Consider the following 22904-nt stretch of genomic DNA (forward strand, 5'->3'; position numbering starts at 1 on the left):
CTGAACTCGAGCTAGGCTGGCAGCCGGCAAGCCCAGACCTCCTGTCTCTCTGGGCTACAGGCAGAGTCTGACAAGGCTTCTTATGTGGATGCTGAGGCTTCGGACTCAAGTGTTCAGGCTCGAATAGCAGCGAGCGCTGTACTGATGGACCATCTCTCTAACCCATTACCAGTGTGAGGTCCAAGGATGCCAAAGGGACACTGCGGATCAAACGAGGACAAAGGGCCCTCGGCTGCGGGAGAGCACGTAAAGGGTGAAAACTGACAGAAATATCGTATGGGAAAGGTCATGAACAATTTCTGTGGCTGGGGGCTCAGCAAGTGAAGGCACCCACAGCCAACCCTAAGGACCTGAGTTCAGTCCCTGGGATAGGATCTACATGGTAGGAGAGAACAAACTCCTACAAGTTGTCTTCTGCTCTGACGTCGATGTACACACAGACACACACACACACACACACACACACACACACAGAGATAGAGAGAGAGATGAATAAAATGTAATTTCACTTTTTTCTTCAGCTGTCAAACTCTGTCCATCAGGAAGTTCTGTAGGCTGCAGCCCCCCAGAAGGGATGGACATTTCCAGCACCTAGATCTTGGTCTCTGATTAACATCTCCACCTTGCAATGTGAGGGGCGGAAACCTCTCCAGGGCAAACACAGGATGCAGCTGCAATGTCTTCCATCAAAGACAAGTAGGTTCAGTGGGTAAGGCTGAGTGACGGCATATGTTCAATCCCTAGAACCCGCAGTGAGGGAGAGAACCAATTCCTGAACATTCTTTTGACATTCACACATGTGCTGTGGCATACGTTTACCCACACAGGTCATATGTACATGTTAATAATAAAGAAAAAATATAAATGTGGGAAGAGGCCCCATGTGGTGGCACATGCCCGTAATCCTAGCCCTTACGAGGTGGAGGTAGGAAGATCCGGAGTTTGAGGTCATCCTTGGCTACATGAGGCCCCGTCTCAAAACTACTAAAAAATCAAGTGACTAGGGAAGTGCTCAGAGAGTGACAGGGACCACCCTGCACAGTCAGATGGGGACACGTGAATACCAAATACTAATTATAGAAACAACAGCAGTGAACCACGGCTGTAAACGAAGTAAGAAGCATGTGCTGGAACCGATACCAAGGAGCGGACGATCAAACTTCCTGTACAGCAGAGGAAATGATGATTTGAGAAAAATAGCAAGTTTCCACCCACTCTAGTCTAGTCACGGTTGACTTACGCAAGAACAAGGGAGGCCAAACCTGGACTTGGTGGCTGAGAACTCCATCTAGCATGTGTAAGGCCCTAGGTTCTATCAGAAAAAAAGGGGTTGGGGAGTGGGGGTTGCGGGTAGGTGGTTTAGTGGATAAAGAGCTCTTTCTGTGCAAGCAGGAGGATCAGAGTTCAAATCCACAGAAACTATGGAGCTTGTTAGGTATAGCCATGAGTACACATGTAACCCAGTACTGTGAGGTGATGGGGGGGAGACAGGAGGAAGCTGGGGCTGCGGGTCAAAAGCTTAGCTCCAGGGAGAATGAGAAAGAGAATAAGGTGGAGAGAAGAACAGGAGGACAGGGACATCCTTCCCCGAACACACGCATGTGCGTGCACACACACACACACACACACACACACACACACACACACACACAAACACACATTCATAATACACCAGTCTCATTTATTACACACATTAGTGGGAAACAGAAAGAATTCAAATAGGGGTTGGGGATTTAGCTCAGTGGTAGAGCGCTTGCCCAGCAAGCGCAAGGCCCTGGGTTTGGTCCCCAGCTCCGAAAAAAAAAAAAAAAAAAAAAGAAAGAAAGAATTCAAATACAAGTTACCAGTTAACAATCAAAGTTCCTGACCTTTATAACTTTACTGCAGTGACTCCTGGGAGGACACTCAGGCAAGCTGCAGTTAACAGATGAACAAGCACGAGCTGGCAAGATGACTCAGCAGGAAAGGCACGTGCCACCAGGCCTCATGATCTGAGTTCGATTCCCAGGACCCATACAGTGTGCGATAATCTCCTAAAAAATCCCTCTTACCTTTCAGAGATTGAACATTTTCCAGACCTTGTAGTCAAGTTGATAATATGTCCTGAGATCATTTAAAACATATTTTCCACCTGCTGCCCTACTGTGTACCCAGCCTGGTTAAGTTTACCCTGCCCTTAAGAGAACAACATGACTGACCTTAATATGCTGTGTGCTTCCCATGCGGTCACCTTCTAACCTAAGTTAAATGCACGGCTCCACTTTTTGGTTTTGTTTTTTGAGACAAAGTTAGAACTCACTCTGTAGACCAGGCTGGCCTCAAACTCAGAGAGATCGTCCTGCCTCTGCCTCCCAAGTGCTGGGATTAAAGGTGTGCGCCAACACTGCCTGTCCTGCACAGTTCCACTCTTGAACTATTTACTCTTCCATGGCCCCATCTAGAATAACGTTATATGTGTGCGTGCTGTCATTTGCCGAAGCAGCCACTAGGCTGAGAGCGACCTTATGGCTATGACATGAATGTTGGGAGCAGCGTGGAGACACAGGTTGATAACATCTGTGTGCGGTTTTGAGCGTTGTTGTGGGTCAGCAAGGTAATGCTTTCCCTTGTCACACTCAGCTAGAGATTTCTGTAGAAGAACACCTCTCATTCCCTCCCCTCCGCGTTTTCCCCACTCATCAGTAACTGAAGCAAAGCTCTGTTAGGGACAGCTAGGCAACACAGGCAGACAACAGACAAGACCAGACGCACACAGACAGGCCATGGACTACACACTGCAGACACGCAGAAGACACAGGGAGGGAAGCAGACAGTCGCAGCCGGGCTAGCTCTTGGCTCACTATCCCAAAGGGAAGCCCTTTCACTCTTCAATGTGACATCAACCGTACCAGGAGAGAAGCTGTCCTCTATCTTCCACATCCGCACATGCACATTAAACAAATAAATGTATTTACAAGTAAATTTTTAAAAAGTTCCAAGAGCCAGGTGTGGCGGTGTCTGCTTAAAATCCCAGCACTCGAAAGGCAGAGGAAGTCATCGAGGCCAGCCTGATCTATTAAGTTTTTCTCAGGCCAGCCAGGGGTATAGTTAAAAAAAAAAAAAAAAAAAAAAAAAAAAAAATTTTTAAAGAGATAAAGCGTGAGTGAGGTCTAGAGGACTCAGGATGCAGTGAGTTACAGGTCTAGACGGTTCTAGATAAAGAACTTAGGACTTTTTTGTTCTATGCTTGTATGATTTCAAAATGTAGTGTTGTTTTTTTCTTTTAAAGAGGAAAAAAAAAATCCGACGAAAGGATCAGGCTGTGCTGACCTACCAGTCGCCACCGATCCTGCACAGCCCCGTGAACGGGTTCCTGTAGATGTAGAGGGGCCATCCGTAGGCAGCTGCTGCGAACGGCATGTAGTGATGGCAGTTTTCCACTTCCGCGTCCAGCTCCGTTTCCTGGGAGAGAGGAGGAAAGAAGCCTTTGTGTGGGACAGCGGTGGAAAAGACAAACACAAAGCTGTGTGCGCACTCCGCGGTGGGCCAACGTTCACAGAAGGAACCTCGGGTGTCTGTCCTCCACGTCCACCTTGTAGGAAAAACAATGTTTGCTGGATACCCCAGCTAGCTGGTCCTCCAGCCTCAGGGTCTCTCTCCCATCTTGCTGTAGGAACCCTGGGATTACAGAAGCACTCAGTACCACGTCCTGCTTTACGTGAATTCTGGGAATCTGAACTCGGGTCCCCACACTAACGAATCAAGCACTTTCCCACTAGCACACTGAGATCTTAAACCCGCACTCCAACATTCCATCTCTCCTCGGACTCTCAAAAGCCTCTGCCTGACTCGATGCCTTTGTGTCTCACTCTGAGTGAAATGTTTCAGCAAAGCCTTTGCTATGTTTGGGTGAATCAGTAGAGGCTGCGAAATGGTTTTGAGGCGGTTTGCACCTCAAAGAAATGTGTTCTTGGACTGTCTGCACTTGGTGCTGCGTGAGAGCTTGGAGCTGTACAAACGCTGGTCCTAAGACACCCCTGGCCAGCCTGGAGTTCTTACATTTGATCATGGTTTGGCATGGTCCAAAGGGACTGAGATTTCTATGGGTATCTTCTCTCTAGGCAGTAAGGACCAGATGACTTTGGTAGTTGGAGCCTTTCCAGCCCCAATTAATTTCGTGTGATGACGGAATAAAATAACTGGAGTTAGTCCTTTCCAAGAAGGCTGAACCCCTCTGCTCCTTCAGAAAATGAAGGCTTAACACCTCGGTGAGCTTCTCTCCACTGTGGTTCCTGTTAAGTCCCCTTTTCTCCCCATGGGTGTTTACAGTACGCCTGTGTGTATGTGTGTTTGCAAGGGTGTGGGCATTGGTGTGTGCTTCTGTGTGTGCGCGGAGGCAGGCCAAGGCTCACGGCGAGAATATTCTTCAATCACTTTTCCGTCTTATTCGCTGGGGCAGGGTCTCTGACTCAAACCTAGGCTCACCGACTTGGGCATGTGTGCATGAGTTCTGGGGATCCGAACTCCAGCCCTCACACTTTTGTGGTAAGGGCTGAATAGCCATCTGTCCAGCCTCTTGCAGGGGAAAACTGTTTCGTTTGTTTTTATTTGTATTTGAAAGACAGGACCTCTCTGTGTGCCCCTGGCTATCCTGTCCTACAACTTGCTCCGTAGACCAGGCTGGCCTCTTACTCTAAGAGATCTACCCACCCCTACCTCTGAGTGCTGGGACCAAAGGCATGTGCTGCCACACCTAGCAAATGTTCTTCATTGAGACAAGATCTCAGTGTGTATCTCTGGCTAGCCTTGAACTCTCGGGTGCACCAGCTTCTAAAAAGCTGGCTTTTAAACAGCCAACAATGGATTCCACCTGAGATGGGAGGGAGGCAGGCAGGGCTCCTTGGTGAGCTTTTAGACTCTTGCAGGAGCTTCCTGCCTAGAGACCTTCATGGCTTTCCACCCAGCAACATGGGTGCTGTTCACACCTAGAGGAGGTCTGTCACAGTGGGGAGAGCGTTGAGGTTTCTTTTTTTTGTTGTTGTTTTTTGTTTTTTCTTTTTGAGTATTGATATTTTTTTATATCTTAATATTATCTTTTTTTTTATTAACTTGAGTATTTCTTATTTACATTTCGAATGTTGTTCCCTTTCCCGGTTTCTGGGCAAACCTCCCCCTCCCCCCTCCCCTTCCTTATGGGTGTTCCCCTCCCCACCCTCCCCCCATTGCCGCCCTCCCCCCAACAGTCTAGTTCACTGGGGGTTCAGTCTTAGCAGGACCCAGGGCTTCCCCTTCCACTGGTGCTCTTACTGGGATATTCATTGCTACCTATGAGGTCAGAGTCCAGGGTCAGTCCATGTATAGTCTTTAGGTAGTGGCTTAGTCCCTGGAAGCTCTGGTTGCTTGGCAGCGTTGAGGTTTCAAAAGACTCACACCAGTCCCTGTAATTCCTCTTCGCCTCATGGCTGTATTAAGATGTGTGTGTCTTAAGATGTCTTACTTTTGTCCCTTCTACTGTGTGGCTTACTCCAGCGCCATGCCTCTCTGCCTGCTGCTGACAGCCATGGGTCTAGCCCTCTAGAACTGTAAGCCCCAAGTTCTTTCTTTCATAAGTTGCCTTAGTCCTTGTATCTTATCACAGCCACAGAAGAGTGAGTAAGATGCACCAGGGACATGGGTGCAGTCGATGTCTGGCTACCATGGCAGGAGACAGAGGGGTGCGTATAGTCTATGGCTTCTCTGTATGTTACTTTTCTGTTACTTTCTTCTTTCTTTTTGAGGGTCTGGGGACATGGCTCAGTGGTAGTACATTTGCCTAGCATATACAAGACTCTGGGTTCCATGCCCAGGGATTCAAGAAGGGATGAAGGAAGAGGGGAAGGAGGGAAGGAGGGAGGGAAGGAGGGAAGGAGGGAGGGGAGAGAGGAGGCACACAGGGAAAGAGGGGGGACTGGAGGGAGGGAGGGGAGGGAGGGAGGAAGGAGGGAGAGAGTGGAGGTACACAGAGAGGGAAGAAAGGAGAGAGGGAGGGAAAGGGAGGAAGGGAGAGGAGGCACATAAGGAGGGAGGGAGGGAGGGAGGGAGGGAGGAGGGGAAGGAGGGAGGGAAGGGAAAAAGGAGAGGAAACAGTGGGTTTTGTCCCTTCTATTGTATAGCCCGGGGTGCCCTGGAACTCACAATCCTCCTGCCTCGGCCCAGATTGCTGGAACAGCAGGTAAGCACTGCCAAGCCTGACCTGAGTTTCTCTCTGGAAAACGACCTACAGCAGGGACTTGGTCCTCAGACAGAGCCTGAGCCGGCTCTGCTTCCTAGAGTCACACTGAAAACACACTCTGGGGTGCCTCAGGCCTGACTAGGAGGGATTCTTCTGGACAGAGAACCTAACATTGAATTTCCCACAGTGTAACCCAGACCATGAGACACGGCGGGGCCTCCTGACCCGGGAGTCCCGGCGAGAGGGCTGGGTCTCAGTCCAAGGCTACAGAAATCGTCCTTGGCTGCTTCTCTTCTCCTTCCCTGCCTGTCTCTGCCTCCCTCTCATTTCCCTGCTTGTCCTCTCCTTCTCTGTTCTTACACAGGGTCTATTTCTAGCCTGGGACTCTCTAGATAGCCCAGGCTAGCCGTCACTCACAATCTTCCTACTTCCTCCTCCAGAGTGTCCCCTGCCCAGCTTCAGCTGTATGCCTGTGAAGATCTACACAGAAGCATGGATGTCAGAGGTGGGTTTTGTCATTACCTGAGGTTGCCCTGGTGTGTGGGTCACGACCTCTGAAGGCTCCCGGCTGTGGCTGATCTTGTCCTGTTGCTGGTGGAGAAGGGTGAAGCCGGCTGCAATATCGCTGGGCACCAGGTCTGTGTCCTGAGTGGGAAAGCACAACAGACCGCTGTGAGAGCCATCAGACTGCCCGGGAAGCCTAGCATCCAGCTGAATACAGCGCGTAGGCAGACATGCAAGTGCCCAGGTACACTACTCAGGCAGAGGAAGCTATTACTTTTGTCTGAGACAGTCTTGTGCAGCTTAAGTTGGCCTTCAGCTCACGACATAGTTAAACATGACCTGAAATTCCAGATCTTCCTGCCTCCACCTCCCAAATATAAGAATATAGTGTATGGGGGTTAGGGATTTAGCTCAGTGGTAGAGCACTTGCCTAGCAAGCACAAGGCCCTGGGTTCGGTCCCCAGCTCCGAGAAAAAGAAAAAAGAAAAAAAAGAATATAGTGTGTGTGTGTGTACGTGTGTGCACTGGCATGTAAACACATGCCACATGAGTGTGGGAGCCTTCAGAGGCTAGAAGAAGGTGTTAGGGCCTTTAGAGCTGGCGTCACAGGTAAGCTAACCAATGAGGGTCCTGGGGACAGAATGCAGGTCCTCTGCAAGAGCAGGAGGTACTTTTTTTTTTTTTTAAGATTTTATTTATTCATTTTATATATGACGAGTACACTGTTGCTGTCTTCAGACACACCAGAAGAGGGCATCGGATCTCGTTACAGATGGTTGTGAGCCACCATGTGGTTGCTGGGATTTGAACTCATGACCTCTGGAAGAGCAGTCAGTGCTCTTAACCGCTGAGCCATCTCTCCAGCCCCTGCGTTTTCTTTGCAGGACTCCTCATGTGTTAGCTTAGTAATTTTTCATATCTATTTACTAGATTCATCATTTTATCAAAATTTCATTTTAAGTGACTTAACTATCTTGGTTTAAAGAAACTGTGTATCTGTGTGCAAGTGCACACGTGCTGGAGTACACACGTGTGCTGTGTACAGACGCTGGAGTATACACGTCAAAGTCACGGGCCAACTTTTGTGGATTGGTTCTCTCCTCCCCGCTTGTTTTGAGGTGGGGTCTCTCTTTATACCTGCTGAACTGTGTTCTCCAGGCTAGCCTGTGAGCTTCCATCTAGCCAGAGGCGTGCTGGGGTGAAAGGTGTTCACCACCATGCCTGCCATTCTTATTTCTTATTTGGTTGTGAGCTGGCTGAGCCATCTCTCCAGCCCGCCATTCTTATTTCTTAAGCTGGCGTGAAGGCTGTGTTGACGTGTACTCGGTGGCAGATTCGTGAGGCTGAACATACGATTACTGGGTACGCTCTGCCATGGAAGAAACCAGCAATCGGTAAACACTAGTGAAAACTCTCATGTGGACAGACACAGAAGTCAGAAATCCTCCCCCAGCTGGGCCTGGTGGAAACTACCCAGAACTGCAGGACCCAGGGACACGTGGGTGGCAAGTTCAGTGCCAGCCCGAGCTGTACAAGAAGTCCTTGTGTCAAAAGAGAGAAGGAAGGGAGGAAGGAAGGTCAAGTCAGCAGGCCACAGGAAGAATGTCTCAGTCAGAAGTGCTTTCTGTCAAGCCTGACAGCCTGAGTCTGATCTCTGGAACACATTTGGTAGAAGGAGAGAACCAATTCTTCCTGCGAGTTGTCCTTTGACCTCCATATACGCCGTGCACACATCCAGATACACAGAATAAATGTACTTAAAAAAAAAAAAAACTACACAAAATTCCTCCGCAGAAGCACAGGAAAGCCCACAGACGGTCCACTGATGGACAGAGAGTATCTACGGTGCTCCATCTCGAGCTCCGCATAAACCTGTCTTGGTGGAGCACAACTGTAATCTCTACGTTCAGGAGACAGAGGCTGGAAGACCAGAAGCTCAAGGCCATCTTTGGCTATATAAGGAGTTCGGGTCATTCTCAGCTACATGAGACCCTGTCCTCCCAAAGTAAAAAAGATAGTGACTAGGTACCGCCTCCTCTAGCTTATCTTGAAATGGGGTTGAAGCACTCCCCTAAGATCTGACGATGGCTGGAGGGATGGCTCGGTGGTTATGGGTGCTTGCTGCCCTTGCAGAGGACTGGAGTTCAGTTCCCAGCAGCCTTATCAGGTGGTCTCACACCTCCCTTTAACTCCAGCTCCAGAGGGGCGATACCTTCCTCCCGCCTGCTTGGGAACCTGCACACATGAGGCATACACTCGCACGGATGCAAGTAATAAAGGTAAAAACCGTTTAAGGCTGGCGGTAGTGGCGCACACCTTTAGTCCCAGCACTCAGGACGCAGAGGTAACTGGGTCTCTGAGTTCAAGGCCAGCCTGGTCTACGGAGTGAGTTCCAGGAGAGCCAAGGCTACACAGAGAGATCTTGTCTTTAAAAACCCATAGACAGACAGACAGATAATAAAAATAAAAACGAGTAAAAACAAGAACAACGAGAAAAGGTTTGTGGGCGCAAACCTTGGGTTTCCACAGGAAGGCACACCCTGCTCTCACACCACAATGCTCGCTCTCCCTCCACATTCCAAAGTCAGACACGACAGAGAAGCAAGAGAGAGACAGAGGGCGCATAGGGTGTCGAAAGGAATCTTCTCTCTCACTTGGTTTCAGAACCAAAAATAACAGTAGTTACCACACATCCTCACACACACTGTGTATGTGTGTATGTGTATGTGTGTGTATGTGTATATGTGTGTATATGTGTGTGTATGAGAGTTTACATGTGTGTGTCTGTGTGTCCATGTGTGAGTGAATGTATACATGTACGTGTGTCACTGATGTGTCTGTGTGTGTGTATGCGTGTGTGAAAATGAATGTGTATACGTACATGAGTGTGAGTGTTTTGTGTGTGTGTGGTGTGTATGTGTGTGTATGTGTGTGATGTGTGTGTATGAGTGTGTGTGTGTGTGTGTGTGTGTGTGTGTGTGTGTGTGTGTGGTGTGTGTGTTCATGTGTATAGAGATCAGAAGACAACTTGCAGGAGTCAGATCTCTCCTTCTAGTTAATGTAGGTCCTGGGGTTTGAACTCAGGTTTGAACTGGAGCACCCTCACCTGCTGAGCCATTCTGCTTGCCTGAGAAATTCTTTTCTCACACCTCCTGGCAGGGCATTGTTTACACATGTCCCTCTGCTCACTGAGGTGGTCAGAGGAGATGTGGAAAGAGAATCGGCAGATTCTTTTGTAACGTTATTTTGTTCCTTAAAAAAACAGTAGGCAGGCTGGGCCATAACAGACCAGTGTCGATGAAGACACACCTAACCGTCAAGAGAGGGGGCTGAGGCTGGGCTGGGGCTCAGCTAGTACATAAAACACATGCCTAGATGCATGAAGCCTTGTGTTCCACCCTCAGCAACAAACAGCCCGGGCATGGTGGTGCATGTCCGTAAACCCGGCCCTGAGGAGGGAGATGAGGGGGATCAGAAGTTCCAGGAGATCCTCTGCTACACTGTCAGTTTCAGGCCAACCTGGGTCACGGGAGACAGAGCCTCGACAAAGCAAAACAAACAAGGAGCAGGAAAGGCTTGGCTATCCTTGTAGTTAACTGCTGCCTGCCCACCCAGGCAGTGTGCTCCCATGCCTAAGGGGTACAGGTCCTCAGAGGCCACCGTACGGTGGCTCGCATGGCTTTGTGCAGGACGCTCACCGGCCCACGGAAGCATTTACAGAAACAGGAGAAAGAGACCACAGCGGATCCCTTCCGCTTACAGAGAAGTAGGTGGAGAACAGGTCGGCCGTGCTGGAAAAGGCGACTCTGGTGTTGTCGTCCTGCCCAATGCAGCAGCAGCAGCATTGCACCCGGGTCTCCCACACGCTCTTTGCAGCCGTCCTCAGGCCGGTCAATAAATGGTTTGAACTGTTACTGTCCAGGTGTTCGGGGATGCATGGGGGATACGGAGCCATTTTCCCACCCAGCGGGTCAAAGACAAAGACGATGGTGACCATAGTGGCAGCGATGACAATCCAACTGTAAGGAGTAAAGCATGGGACAGGCTTAGTGGCTGTGAAGGGCAGTGGCCGGGGCCCACTCCACGCACACCGACTACGCTTCCGTTTCTGTACTGCCAAAGGAGAGGCAGAACTCCGAAAACCCAACTGAGGCAAGCGATTTCCTTCTAGAACGTTCCCTAGGAGGGTCAGTGAGATGGCTCAGGAGGAAAAGGTGCTCTCGGCCAAGTCTGAGGACCTGGGCTTGATCTCTCGGGCCTTCATGACGGAAGGAGAAAATCAACTCTGCGAATTATGCTCTGACTTCCAACAAGTGCATACACACACATGGCTAACTACATAAATGAATATGAAAAAGAAAAGAAAGGAAAAAAGTTTCTCGGGATCCCACAGCTAACCCAGGTCGAGGGAAGACTACCGAGTTCTGAGTGAGGCCCCCAACGAGAACAGGAGTCGCGTGGTGAGCAGTGTTGTAGCCTAGACATAGAAGTCACCGGAACTAGTTCTCCAGGACTCCGACGAGGACCAAGTTACTACTCAGTGCTCTGGGGTTCTTCAGAGTAAAACAGAGACTCTCTACACTACGGGACACCCTGACAGATGCCCCTGCCACTTCTAACTGTGTGTGGTGTATGTATGTGTTCGTGAGGGCACGTGCATGTGTATAGAGAGACCAGAGTTCAAAACCAGGGGGAGTACCTCAATCGCTCTCTACCTTACTAAGACAGGACTCTTACTGGACACAAAACCCAGTGATTTGGCTGCAGTCTATGTCCAGCACCCAAAGTGTGAGGATCTGAACCTAAAGCTCTTGTGGCAGGCTTTAACAGGGTTCCTCATTCTCAGACTTGACTATGTCTACGCCACCCATGGTGCACAAGGCCCTGCGTGTTCTCCACTACAATCCTGCCGGTAAGATGCTGACTCTGCTGTCTGCCTGTGTGCCTCAGGGACGGCAGCTCCAGCGCCAGCTTCCGTTTTTGTACCCATGACACAAAGGGACAAAACTAGACTATTGTTAAGCTCTCGAGCTTGGTGGTGAGAGGGCATCTGCTGCTTGAAGCCTGGTGACCCAAGTGCCATCCCTGGGACCACATGGTTGAAGGAGAGAACTGCTCCCACAATTTGTCCTCTGACCTCCACATGGGTCAAAGCATATAAGCACATCTCCCCACACAAATAAGTAAATGAACGAAAAAAAAAAAAGTTAAAAAATTGTTAGTACAGAAGATGCAAAAACTGCATTGTGAACCTAATTAGACTATTACACACCATTATAAATCTTATTAGACTATTATACACGGTCTCAATTCTGGATACCATTTCTCATCTCACCTTTAACCTCCACCCTTCCTTTAGCTGTTGGGTTTGTGTTCTCTCTCTCTCTCTGTAAGATTTATTTTATTTTTATATTTTGTGTATGTCTGTGTCTGTGTGTATATGTACATGAGTGCAGGGGTCCTTGCAAGCCAGAGGAGGACATCAGATCCTCCAGAGTTGGAATCTGTCTGTCTGACTGTGGTGTGTGTCTGTCTGTCTGTCTATCTAGTATGTGCATTTGAGGTGCTGTTGGATATATGAATACATGACAGGTGTTCTCCTTGATCAATTCCACTTTTTCCTCTAAGGCAGGGTGGCTCCCTGTCTGTCTCTCTGTCTTCCTCTCTCTCTCTCTCTGAATCTGGGGCTCATGTTTTCTGGGATAGGCTGGGAGGCAGTAAGTCCCAGTGATCCTCCTGTCTCCACTGTTCTTGGAGCTGGAGTTAAAGGCTGGAGGCCCAGCTTCTTTACATGGTTGCTAGGAACTGAACTATGGTCCTCACGTAGTTTGACAAGTGCTTTTGACTGCTGAGCCGTCTCTCCTGCCCCCCCCCCTTATGAGAGAGGGAACTTGTAGAAAAGTGGGGCTGAGGAAGAAAGTGGTCACTTGCAGGTGTAAGCCGGAAAATGAGCTGTTTCTCATGGACCAAAAACCATCATTCGGAGAGGCCACGCTCTATGTGACAAAGTTCACAGGACACCAGGGTGCTATACCACCCGGAAACACACCTGAGGAGAAACTGGGAGGAGGAGGAAGACCTCACCTGACAATGACGGTGGCGATGATGCCAATCACAACTGTCCTGTCACATTGGATACCTTTTGCCACCCAGGCAGCCCCCAGAGAAGCCCAGACCATCTCTGGCAGGAAGAGGGCCAGTCGGATATAGAGCAGCTTAGACATAGACTTCCGAGGTCCAGGGTTACAAATGGTTCCTGAAACACAGAGGAAAAACCAGCTGCTCACCAGCGTCCTAAGACGCAGAGCTGTCTGTCCAGGTACTGGGGAGGGAGGGGGGCTGCTGGAGAGATGGCCAGCTGATTAAAGGGCCTGTCATAAAAGTCCCTAGCATCCACATGAAAGCTGACAGAAAGGCGGCGTTTGTCTAACCAGAGGGCTGGTGGGAGCGGAGAGAGGCAGATCCCTGGAGCTGACTGGCCACCAGCATGGCTGAATTATTGAGCTGTAGGTCCACTGAGACCTACCCTCGAAAAATAAGGCCGAGAGTGATTGAAGAAGGCACTCGACATTGACCTCTGTCCTCCACACACCACTTATACACATGTGCACCTGCACATGCGCGCGAGCGTGCGCACGCACACACACACACACACACACACAACCAGCCACAGAAGCTGGAAAGTCCGCTCAGCAGTTAAGTGCATGGTACTGCTGTTGCGAAGGACCTGAAATTGGCTCACAGTATCTACCCCAGGTAGCTCGCAAAACACACGAATAACTCCAGCTACAGGGGGATCTGCCCTCTGGCCTCCATGGGCACCCGCAGTTACACACACCGTATACCACAGTCAGCCACATAAACACGTATCCAGGACTCTAAAAGAGATCCTAAGAGACACAGCTACTGAACACCTCTGCGTCTTGCTGTACACGCACCACCCAACTCCTACTCCTTATACCCCATGCCTGAAATAGGAAGCAAGTGACAAAGTCAGCGTGGGAGGCAGAGGCGGGCGGAACTCTGAGTGTGAGGCCAGCCTGCTCTACAGAAAGACTTCCAGGACAGCCAGGGCTACACAGAGGAAACTCTGTCTTGGAAAAACCAGAGGTGGGTGGAGAGAAGGGAGAGTGAGAGAGAAGGGGAGGGTGGGCAGGCAGGCAGACAGATAGACAAACTAAAGGGTGGGAAGCAGGGCAGAAGCTTCCCAATCATTGCTTAGACTCGGGCTCTGACTAGGGAGAACTATGTAATCACTGCCCAAACTGGATACTTCTAAGAAGCGAGAGTGGCACTCTGGGTATAATTATACTGGACACAGTACAGTGCAAGGACTGTCCCAGCAGAAAGCAGTCACCCAGGTTCTCCCAGCCAGGAAGATAAGCGCCCCATAACTGCATGCCTCACTAAACGGTACTCCTAACTACTTTACTACCCACCGCTCCTTAATCCTTGCAAACTGTGGGCAGGAGATGGCCTCATTCTACAAGCAGACGGCTTGATACTTGTGTGTATGGGGGCACCTGTGTTGGGGGTGTGTGTGTCGGGGTGTGTGTAATGTGTGTGTGGAGTGTATGTGTGGCATGTGTGGTGTGTATGTAGTGTATACGTTGTGTGTGCTATGTGAGTATGTGGAGTGTGGTGCGTGTGGCATGTGTGGCGTGTATAGTGTGTGTTTGTGTATGTGGTCTCTGTGTGTGTGGTATGTGTGGTGAGTCTGTGTGTGTGTGGTGTGTGTGTGTGTGTGTGTGTGGAGTCTCTGTATGTGTGGTGTGTGTAGTGAGTCTCTGTGTGTGTGATGTGTGTGGTGAGTCTGTGTGTGTGTGTGCAGTCTCTGTATGTGTGATGTGTGTGGTGAGTCTGTGTGTGTGTAGTGAGTCTCTGTGTGTGTGATGTGTGTCTGTGTGTGTGTAGTGAGTCTGTGTGTGTGTGTATGGTGTATGTGGTATGTGGTGAGTCTGTGGTGTGTGTGTTGAGTCTCTGTGTGTGTATCTATCTGTGTGTGGTGTGTGTAGTAAGTCTGTGTGTGTGTGTCTGTGTGTGGTGTGTGTGGTGAGTCTGTGTGTGTGTGTGGTGTGTATGTGTGTGGTGTGTCTTTGTGTGTGGTGAGTCTGTATGTGTGTGGTATGTGTGGTGCGTCTCTGTGTGTGTGGTGAGTCTGTATGTGTGGGTGATGAGTCTGTGCGTGTGGCACTATCAAGCCTCCTGCTTGATTTTTACATATTTATTTACACTTATTTATTGTGTGTGAGCACATGTGTGCCATGACACAGAAGAAGAAGTCAGGGGACACCCGCAGGAGTCAGTTTTTCCTTCCACTGTGTGGGATCAAACTCAGGTCACCTGGCCTGAGCACGAAGCACCTCTCCCTGCTGAGCCATCCGGCTGGCGGGCAGGCGGGCGGGCGGGCGGGCGCGCGCAGACCTCTCATGTCTCTGAGACCTGAGAGAAGCCTGCTACTAGGTAACCGCGGCAGACACTAGAAAACAGGAACCGGCCCTCCGCTGCACTGGAAAGATGCCAAATATGGACAGAGTCAGCACGCCCAGCAGCCTCTGAGACCGGGGCTCTGACACACGTTTCCTAAATACAGACAAGACGCAAAGAGATGGAGCATGTCTGCTTAAGTTCCCAGAGATTAAATGAGGTACCGAGAGAAGCTGCATCCGCCTGGAAAGACACTTCTAAATTCCTTGAGAATTTTATATACATATGTGGTACCTTTTGGTCATCACCCCTCCCGGCTCCTCTCCCTCCCTCCCTCCCTCTGGGGGCCCCTTCTTCCTGAGAAGTCCCTCCTACTCTCAAGTCTTTGGCTTTGTTTTTTTTTTTGTTTTTGTGACTCACTGAGTTTGATTAGGGTGACTGCCTGAGCACAGGCGGGGAGTTCTTCCCCGGAACACAGGCAACTTACCAGTGGCTACATCACTAAAGAAAAATGACTTCCCCTCCCTCGGCAAGCATGACCTGCAGTAGCCCCTAGAGCTGAGGGCCTATGAGTCCCTCCCCAACCCACAAGAGAATGCTGATGGCCTCATCTGGTTCAGGTGTTAGAAAAACACTTTTTTTTTTTTTTTTTAAAAAGACAAGGTTTTGCTTTGTAGACCAGGCTGGCCTTGAACTCACAGAGATCTGCCTGCCTCTGCCTCCAGTGTGCTGGGACTAAAGGTAAGTGCCACCATGCCTGGCTAGAAAAACATTTTTATTTCCATATTTCCTTTTTTTTTTTTTTTGCCAAGCCTAATTTGATGACTCTGACCTTCAGAGACAACTGCTGCACTGGGCTGTCCTCAAGAAAGACTTCCTGGGCTGGAGAGATGGCTCAGTGGTTAAGAGCACTGACTGCTCTTCCAGAGGTCCTGAGTTCAATTCCCAGCAACCACATGGTGGCTCACAACCATCTGTAATGGGATCTGATGCCCTCTTCTGGTCTGAAGACAACTACAGTGTACTTGTATATATAAAATAAATATATCTTAAAAAAAAAAAAACAAAAAAAAAACACTTCCTAAAGTGACCTCCTCAGGTCCCTCAGCAAGTGGGACACACAGAAGGACAACAAAGAGAAGGTCTGTGCCTTCTGAATGACAGACTCTTAGAATGAATGACAGACATCTTAGGCACTTCTCTGACATAAAAGTTGAGCTACTCAGTGGTAGAGCGCTTGCCTAGCAAGCGCAAGGCCCTGGGTTCGGTCCCCAGCTCCGAAAAAAAACAAAAAAACAAAAACAAAACAAAAAAACAAAAAACAAAAAAAACCCAGCAAAAGTTGAGCTACGAGTTCTTAAGACACAAACAGAGAGACAAAGGACCCTCCCCAGACATGGGAGATGGCAGGCCTTGTTGGGAAAGGGTTCGGTCAAAGCACCTTGAACTGCCTGGAATGCAGACCATCCCCAGTTACCCCCACACAGTAGCAACAGTGAGCTTCATGGAGACTTCTTAAATCAGGTACGGAGATGAATCCCTGTGATCCTAGCCCTTGACTGGGAGGCTGAAACAGGAAAATCACGAAATCTGGGCCAGCCTGGGCTACACAGTAATATCCTGAAAAAGCAAAGCAAAGACCACAACAAAAGCAACACTGTTCTCAACTACGCTACATATATCTATGACTGTGAAAACAAACCTGCTCGTCTGTCCACAGGCCACGCTACGAGGAGGATCACAAGCACTTCTGAGTGTACGTGCAAACTACAGGCAAAACCTGATGGATACGGGTGTGTTATCACACTAGCCTCCCCGAAGGTGTGGCTGATTACATCCCCATGAAAAGACCAAGTTGCTCATTCATTTCCTCTTCATACCACAGTGGCATGTTTATATTCAGGCTAAAAATTCTACAAATAAAAAACCCATTCCGTTACTGTTCAGGCTTTCTGCCTATCTTCTCTGTTGATCTGCACTCTCCCCTTATTCCTTACTGAAGCCCCACGCTCGGTTCTCTCTGTTGATCTGCGCTCTCCCCTTATCCCTTACTGAAGCCCCATGCTCGGTTCTCCTGTTGATCTGCGCTCTCCCCTTATTCCTTACTGAAGCCCCATGCTCGGTCTGGTGGTGCGAGCCTGTAATCCCCGTACCTGGTAGGCAAAGACAAGAGAACGGTTCACAGTAGTTCCAAGCCAGCCAGGGCTATAACACAGACTTCACCTCCAAAAGGAGAGACATGGGGCTCTGGCTCTGTTGGAAGGGGGTTTGCCTGACAAGCATGAGGTCATGGGTTCAATCCCTACTGATGCCAAAACAGATAATAAGGTTTTTAAAGGGCTATGAATGTAGGAAATTGATTCTTTTTCTCAGGTCCTACAACCCCAACCCACACACTTGTCTTTAAATTCTTCTTCTTCATTAAAATTTGTACACACATACACACACACACACACACACACACACACACACACACACACACATTTTGAGATAGGATCTTACTGTCTAGCCCTGGATGGTCTGGAATTTGCTATTTAGACCCTCAAACTCAAAGAGATTCACCTGCTTCTACCTCCCTGAGCATAAGTTTAAAGTTGTAAGCCACTATCCCCAACACATAATACCTCTCTAAGAAGTTTTTTCTTTAACCATTTATTTGTGTGTGGTGGCCATATCTGTAGAGGTCAAAGGACAACTTCTGGGAATATATTCTCTCCTACTATGTGGGTGTCAGGGTCTCCCAAGTGCTGGGACTAAATGTGTGTGCCACTACCACTCAGTTGAACGGGTTTCTCTGTTTATCCCTGGAACCTGCTCTGTAGACCAAATAGGCCTTGAACTCAGAGATCCGCCTGCCTCTTCTTCCCTAAAGCTGGGATCAAAGGCCTGTGTCGCATTGGCCAGCTAACATTGTTTTAAATTTCATTTTTATTCTTGTGTTTGTGCCTCCTCTCTGGGTGCATTGTGGCCAGCGAGGGAGTTATCAGCCTGTATGTGGGTGCTAGAAACTCTTCTGTAAGAGCAGTAAGCATTGAGCCATCCAGCCAGCCACCACCACCACCCCTCAAACATAGACAGGCAGACAGACAGACACACACACACACACGGGGGGGGGGGAGTCAGTCTATGTGCACGCGTCATAACACAGGCATGGAGGTCAGAAAACAACCTTTGGGAGTCAGTTCTTTTCTCCTATGATGTGGAACTCAGGTTACCATGCTTGGTAGCAAGCCACCATCTGCGGAGCCTTCTGACTGCCCACAATGCTGTTTTTTCAGACAGGATCAGCGGTCTAAAGACTCAGATAAACTTTGAACTTGAGGTCCTTCCACCTCAGTCCCCTGGGAGGCTTTGATAACAGGCCTGCGCTGTCACAATCCATTTAATACGGCTTCATAAAATACTGTTTGGGGTTCCAATGAGAACAGCTCAAGTCCTAGGTAACAGAAAATCCAATTCGAGCTGGATGAACTGGAAGGACCTGTACACCGCCTAACACTGGACGAGCAAGGGCAGGAAGACATCAGAGTTTCTCCAGGAGTGCCTGTGTGTCTGCTCATCCTGGCCACTAGCGGAGACAGCCCCATCCAGAAGAAAACAAAAATCACACCTTGGTTTGTTGTTGGGAACCTTAGGAGGCCGGGTAAACATTGCCCTGGGAAAGGAATTTTGACAACACCCTACCTCAAAAAATAAGGAAAGTGATCCTGGAAGGTTGCCACTGACATCACCCTCTGGCTTTCTTCCACACATAGTTGTGTAGACACCCACACGAACGTGGACTTACACCGCACATACACACACAGAGAGATAAGAAATGTTCCGATGTCAGCTGTAGTGATAGGCTTTCAACCATGGAAATGGTAAGAAGCTGTCTGTGTGTGGCTGGGGAGGCGGCCCCAGTGGTGGAGAGCACCTGCTGCTCTCGTGGGGAACTCAAGTTTGGCTCCTAGCACCTGTGCGGCCTGGTTCACTGCCACCCGTTAACTCCAGGTCCAGGCGAGCCCAAGCCAGTGCTCTCACATGCATGTGTCCGTGTGTGCACACGCACACTTTAGAAGGAGAAAGAACACTGGACACAGTCCAAATGGGTGAACTGTACCATATGCAAAGGGTATCGAAGTGTGGTTGCTAAGGTGCAAAGCAGGCTTCACACAGCCAGTGCGGCTCTTTACCTCTCATGCTGACACACACGATGGCCAGCACGATGCCTATAATAACAGCCAGGAGAACAAGGAGGACGATCAGGTACGTGCTGAGCAAGACCCCACCAGGACAGTCCAGCTTCCTTCTGTGCATGAGGTATAACGTCAGACTGGCGATCCACCTGTGCACAGAGAAGAAAAGAGAAGAACGTGGCTTCGTAAAACACGGTACAAAGAAATAAAGGAAGTTAATATTCTCCAAATCAAGGTGAAGGTTCAACACGGGATGTAATTTGCATCAATAAAAAGTCTATCCAGAGGCAGACGGCTGACACCCATGTGGCTTTCTGTTCTCAGTCTATATCTGCTGTGAGCCATGTACTGGGCATGGCAGTCCTTGCCTATAATCTGGCACCAGAGAAGCAGAGGCAGAGACAGGAGGATCGCAAATTAGAGGTCAGCCTAGGCCCGGGCTATATATGAGTTCCAGGCCACCCTAAGTTGTACAAGGAGCCTCCACTTCAAAAGCAAACGGGCTGGAGGTAGTGCACAGTGAGTAGTGTTTCCGTGGTATGCAGGAGCCCTTAGGAGCTACATAAACCAAGTATGCACACTTGTTATCTCAGCACTGGGGAAGTGGAGGCAGGGGGATGAGAACTTCAAGATCACCCAAACCTCAGAGTGGCCTTTGAGGCAAGCAAGAGATGTAGGAGACCCTGTCAAAAATCAAAACCCAGGGGCTGGAGAGATGGCTCAGTGGTTAAGAGCACTGACTGCTCTTCCAGAGGTCCTGAGTTCAAATCCCAGTAACCACATGGTAGCTCACAACCATCTGTAATGAGATCAGATGCCCTCTTCTGGTGTGTCTGAAGACAGCTACAGTGTGTGTGTGTGTGTGTGTGTGTGTGTGTGTGTGTGTGTGTGTGTATAAAATAAATAAATCTTTAAAAAAAAAAATCAAAACCCAGGCAAGCTAGGGTTCTTCGGGAAAACATCCACCATGACTTGGAATCATGTGATTGGTAAACAAACTTATGTTTGCAGAATTAGTAACAGAATTTGTGTGTGTGTCCCTGTACACACAACATTCAATAAACACATTGTTGCCAACTGTAATTCAAAACCAGGCAAGCAGGAAGCAAATTATGAAAATAAAGTATCAGGGTAGATACAGAAAAACGCAGGGGTTGGGGATTTAGCTCAGTGGTAGAGTGCTTGCATAGCAAGCGCAAGGCCCTGGGTTCGGTCCCCAGCTGGGGGTGGGGGGAACGCAAAAGGAGATGCCCTATGGACTCTTGACTGTATTTTGTAATTCGGCGGTGAACAATGACACACAGCATGGGTCTCCAGAAGGTGAAGAAGCCTCACTTTCATCCTAGAAGTACTTCAGCAGCAAAAGCACCCCACCTCAGCAAGAATGTCCACCTTCTTAAAAACTGCATGTATGTTGTATGTCTGTATTTAGGGGAGAGTGTGCCATACCATGCCTGTAGAGGGAAGTCGGAGAGCAACTTAAGGGAACCGGTTCTCCTTCTACCATTGTGGGTCCTGGAGATAACAATTTAGGTCATCACCCTTGCCGGCAAGCACCTTTACCCAACTGAGCTACCCCGCTGCCGGAAGACTGTCCTATTAAAGATTAAAATTCCAAAGCCCCAAGAGGTGTCATCTAAGGTGATGAGGATTTAGCTCGGTTGAAAAGCCTAGCAAGCATGAAGCCCTGGGCTCAAGCATTAGAGGGGGGAAAAAACAAGCAAGATTGGTCCAGATAACTTTTCTGTGCCCCACCTCCCGTGCCCCCCCCCCTTTTTGAGGTAGGGTCTTGTGCCGCTCTGCGACCCTACAGCTCAAGGAACCGCGGCTCCTTTGGTGCCACCCCCTAGTGCTGGGATTACAAGTAAGCACCGCCACTAGCACTTCTGTGTGGTGCTGGGGATCCGGCCCACAACAAGGGCCTCCTGCACGCAAGGTGAGCACTCTACCAAAAGGAATTGTTACACCCTCAGCCCGAGATAACTTTTTCTGCCAGCCCGCCAAACACCAGGGCTCAGCGTCAGGAGATAAAGGCAAAAACGATCTGAGAAAAACCCCTGCTCCCATTCCCTTGCCTCTTGAGAATGCTTTTTCCTAAGAACGTTATTCCTCGTTGCCAGGCATGCCAGGAGCTGACTTCACCCACCAGTGCCGTTTCCCACTGAGCATAGCTGCATTTTTGCAAAACCCGCCTGCTATACCGGTTTCTACGAATTGCTCCGAAATTGCTATTTCCCAAATTTTTTGTTTTGCACAGACAAATTTGCTATCCTCCTAGCAAGAAAAGACAGGAGTGATCCAAACTTCCGGAGCCGGGCTCCAGGAAAGAGGACCTGGGGGCTATGGCTTTTGGATGCTCACATTTCCCTCACGCTCCCCGGGCCAGAGCTCAGCGCCGCACCCTAGGGCTGCAGCGCTGAAGTCCGGGACCCTTGTCAAAGGCACACAGAGACTCCATCTATATCCTAGGTGCAGAACGATTGTGCTCGGGGGCGCGGCTGCCCATTAAGCACCGAGGAGGCGCGACTTTTGTCGCTTTAACCAGCGCGTCCCCCGCCCGCCCGGCGGCCTCACTTACCACAGCACACGCAGGAACAGCTCAAAAGACCCGGGGAACACCAGGTCGTCGCTAGCTAGGGACCAGCGCCGGCCGAACAGCACCATCCCCGGCATGGTGCACCTCCCACCGCGCCGCCTCAGCCGCGCGCGCCCTTCTGACTCCGCGCTAGTCCGGAGGGGGTCCCTAGCGGCGCCTAGGCGCACGCCTACGTAAAGACCCGCGCATGCGCCCTCCGGCCCGAGTCCCTAGCGCCCACAACAGGCTCGGACTCTGCCTTCTTTGCCTCCTTCCCAGATCCCCTGACCCGGAAGTCAGCTGCCGGCTGTTGAGTGCCGGTCAGTGATGTGTGAAATCCATTCCGGTGTGGTCATTTCTGTTTTATAGACTGAGGACTTAAAAGATCTGGAGAGAATGCTCTCCCCAGAGAGCCGCGCCTACGAATGGAGAAGCTAGGACGTAGGCTTTGGTCTCTGGATCTTCCAAGCTTTGGGGTGGCTTTACTGTCATTTATGGTCCCTTAGGACCTAACTGAGTTCAAGTCTAAGCCACCCAACGGTTGGTGAGATAAGATTTCGACTCCTTTTAGCACCTCCATTCCTCTCATTTCTCTCCCACACACCATGCTTTAACCATCTTCATTCTGGTCTCACTGCTGCTAGTTCCCATTTTTCCTCACAGTCCCCCGGGTGACCGAGGGGAACCTTCAGACCCGGTCCAAATTATGTTTAAGGCTTACAAGTTTGCCCTTGGGCATAGAGCGAATATTAACCCTTCCCAAATACTTTTCTTGCAGAGTCTTACATCAAAGCCTCTAACTCGTGTCTGTACCCACATCTTCTATCTTCTGTCCTCCACCCCAACATTTTAGCTCCCCAGTTTGTGTGTGTGTGTGTGTGTGTGTGTGTGTGTGTGTGTGTCGGTGGTGTGCATGTGTGTGTGTGTGTGTGTGCGCGCGCGCGCGCGTGCATGTCTTTGCTTGTGTGGTAGGGTGCGTGTATGTAGATGCGCGTGTACATGTGCTTATGCATGTGGAGGTCTGAGATCG

The 22904-nt window shown here is 49.7% G+C and overlaps 1 protein-coding gene across 2 annotated transcripts in view; it reads right to left on the minus strand.

Annotated features, from left to right (window-relative positions):
• Positions 1–22192, minus strand: part of Daglb (diacylglycerol lipase beta) — a 42001-nt gene extending 19809 nt beyond the window's left edge. The window contains exons 1-6 of one of the 2 annotated variants that reach the window (XM_032886772.1): positions 21878–22180; positions 19297–19448; positions 12779–12950; positions 10455–10713; positions 6713–6835; positions 3314–3441 (exon numbers count right to left, since the gene is read on the minus strand). In XM_032886772.1, the coding sequence (XP_032742663.1) occupies positions 3314–3441; positions 6713–6835; positions 10455–10713; positions 12779–12950; positions 19297–19448; positions 21878–21972 (929 nt within the window). In that variant the 5' untranslated portion in view covers positions 21973–22180. Of the gene's footprint in view, positions 1–3313; positions 3442–3788; positions 3796–6712; positions 6836–10454; positions 10714–12778; positions 12951–19296; positions 19449–21877 lie in introns of both variants that reach the window. The other variant, XM_032886773.1, reaches the window with a different exon arrangement.
• Between the last annotated feature and the right edge of the window lie 712 nt (positions 22193–22904).

Source organism: Rattus rattus, chromosome 16, assembly GCF_011064425.1.
Source record: "Rattus rattus isolate New Zealand chromosome 16, Rrattus_CSIRO_v1, whole genome shotgun sequence".
Classification (NCBI taxonomy): domain Eukaryota; kingdom Metazoa; phylum Chordata; class Mammalia; order Rodentia; family Muridae; genus Rattus; species Rattus rattus.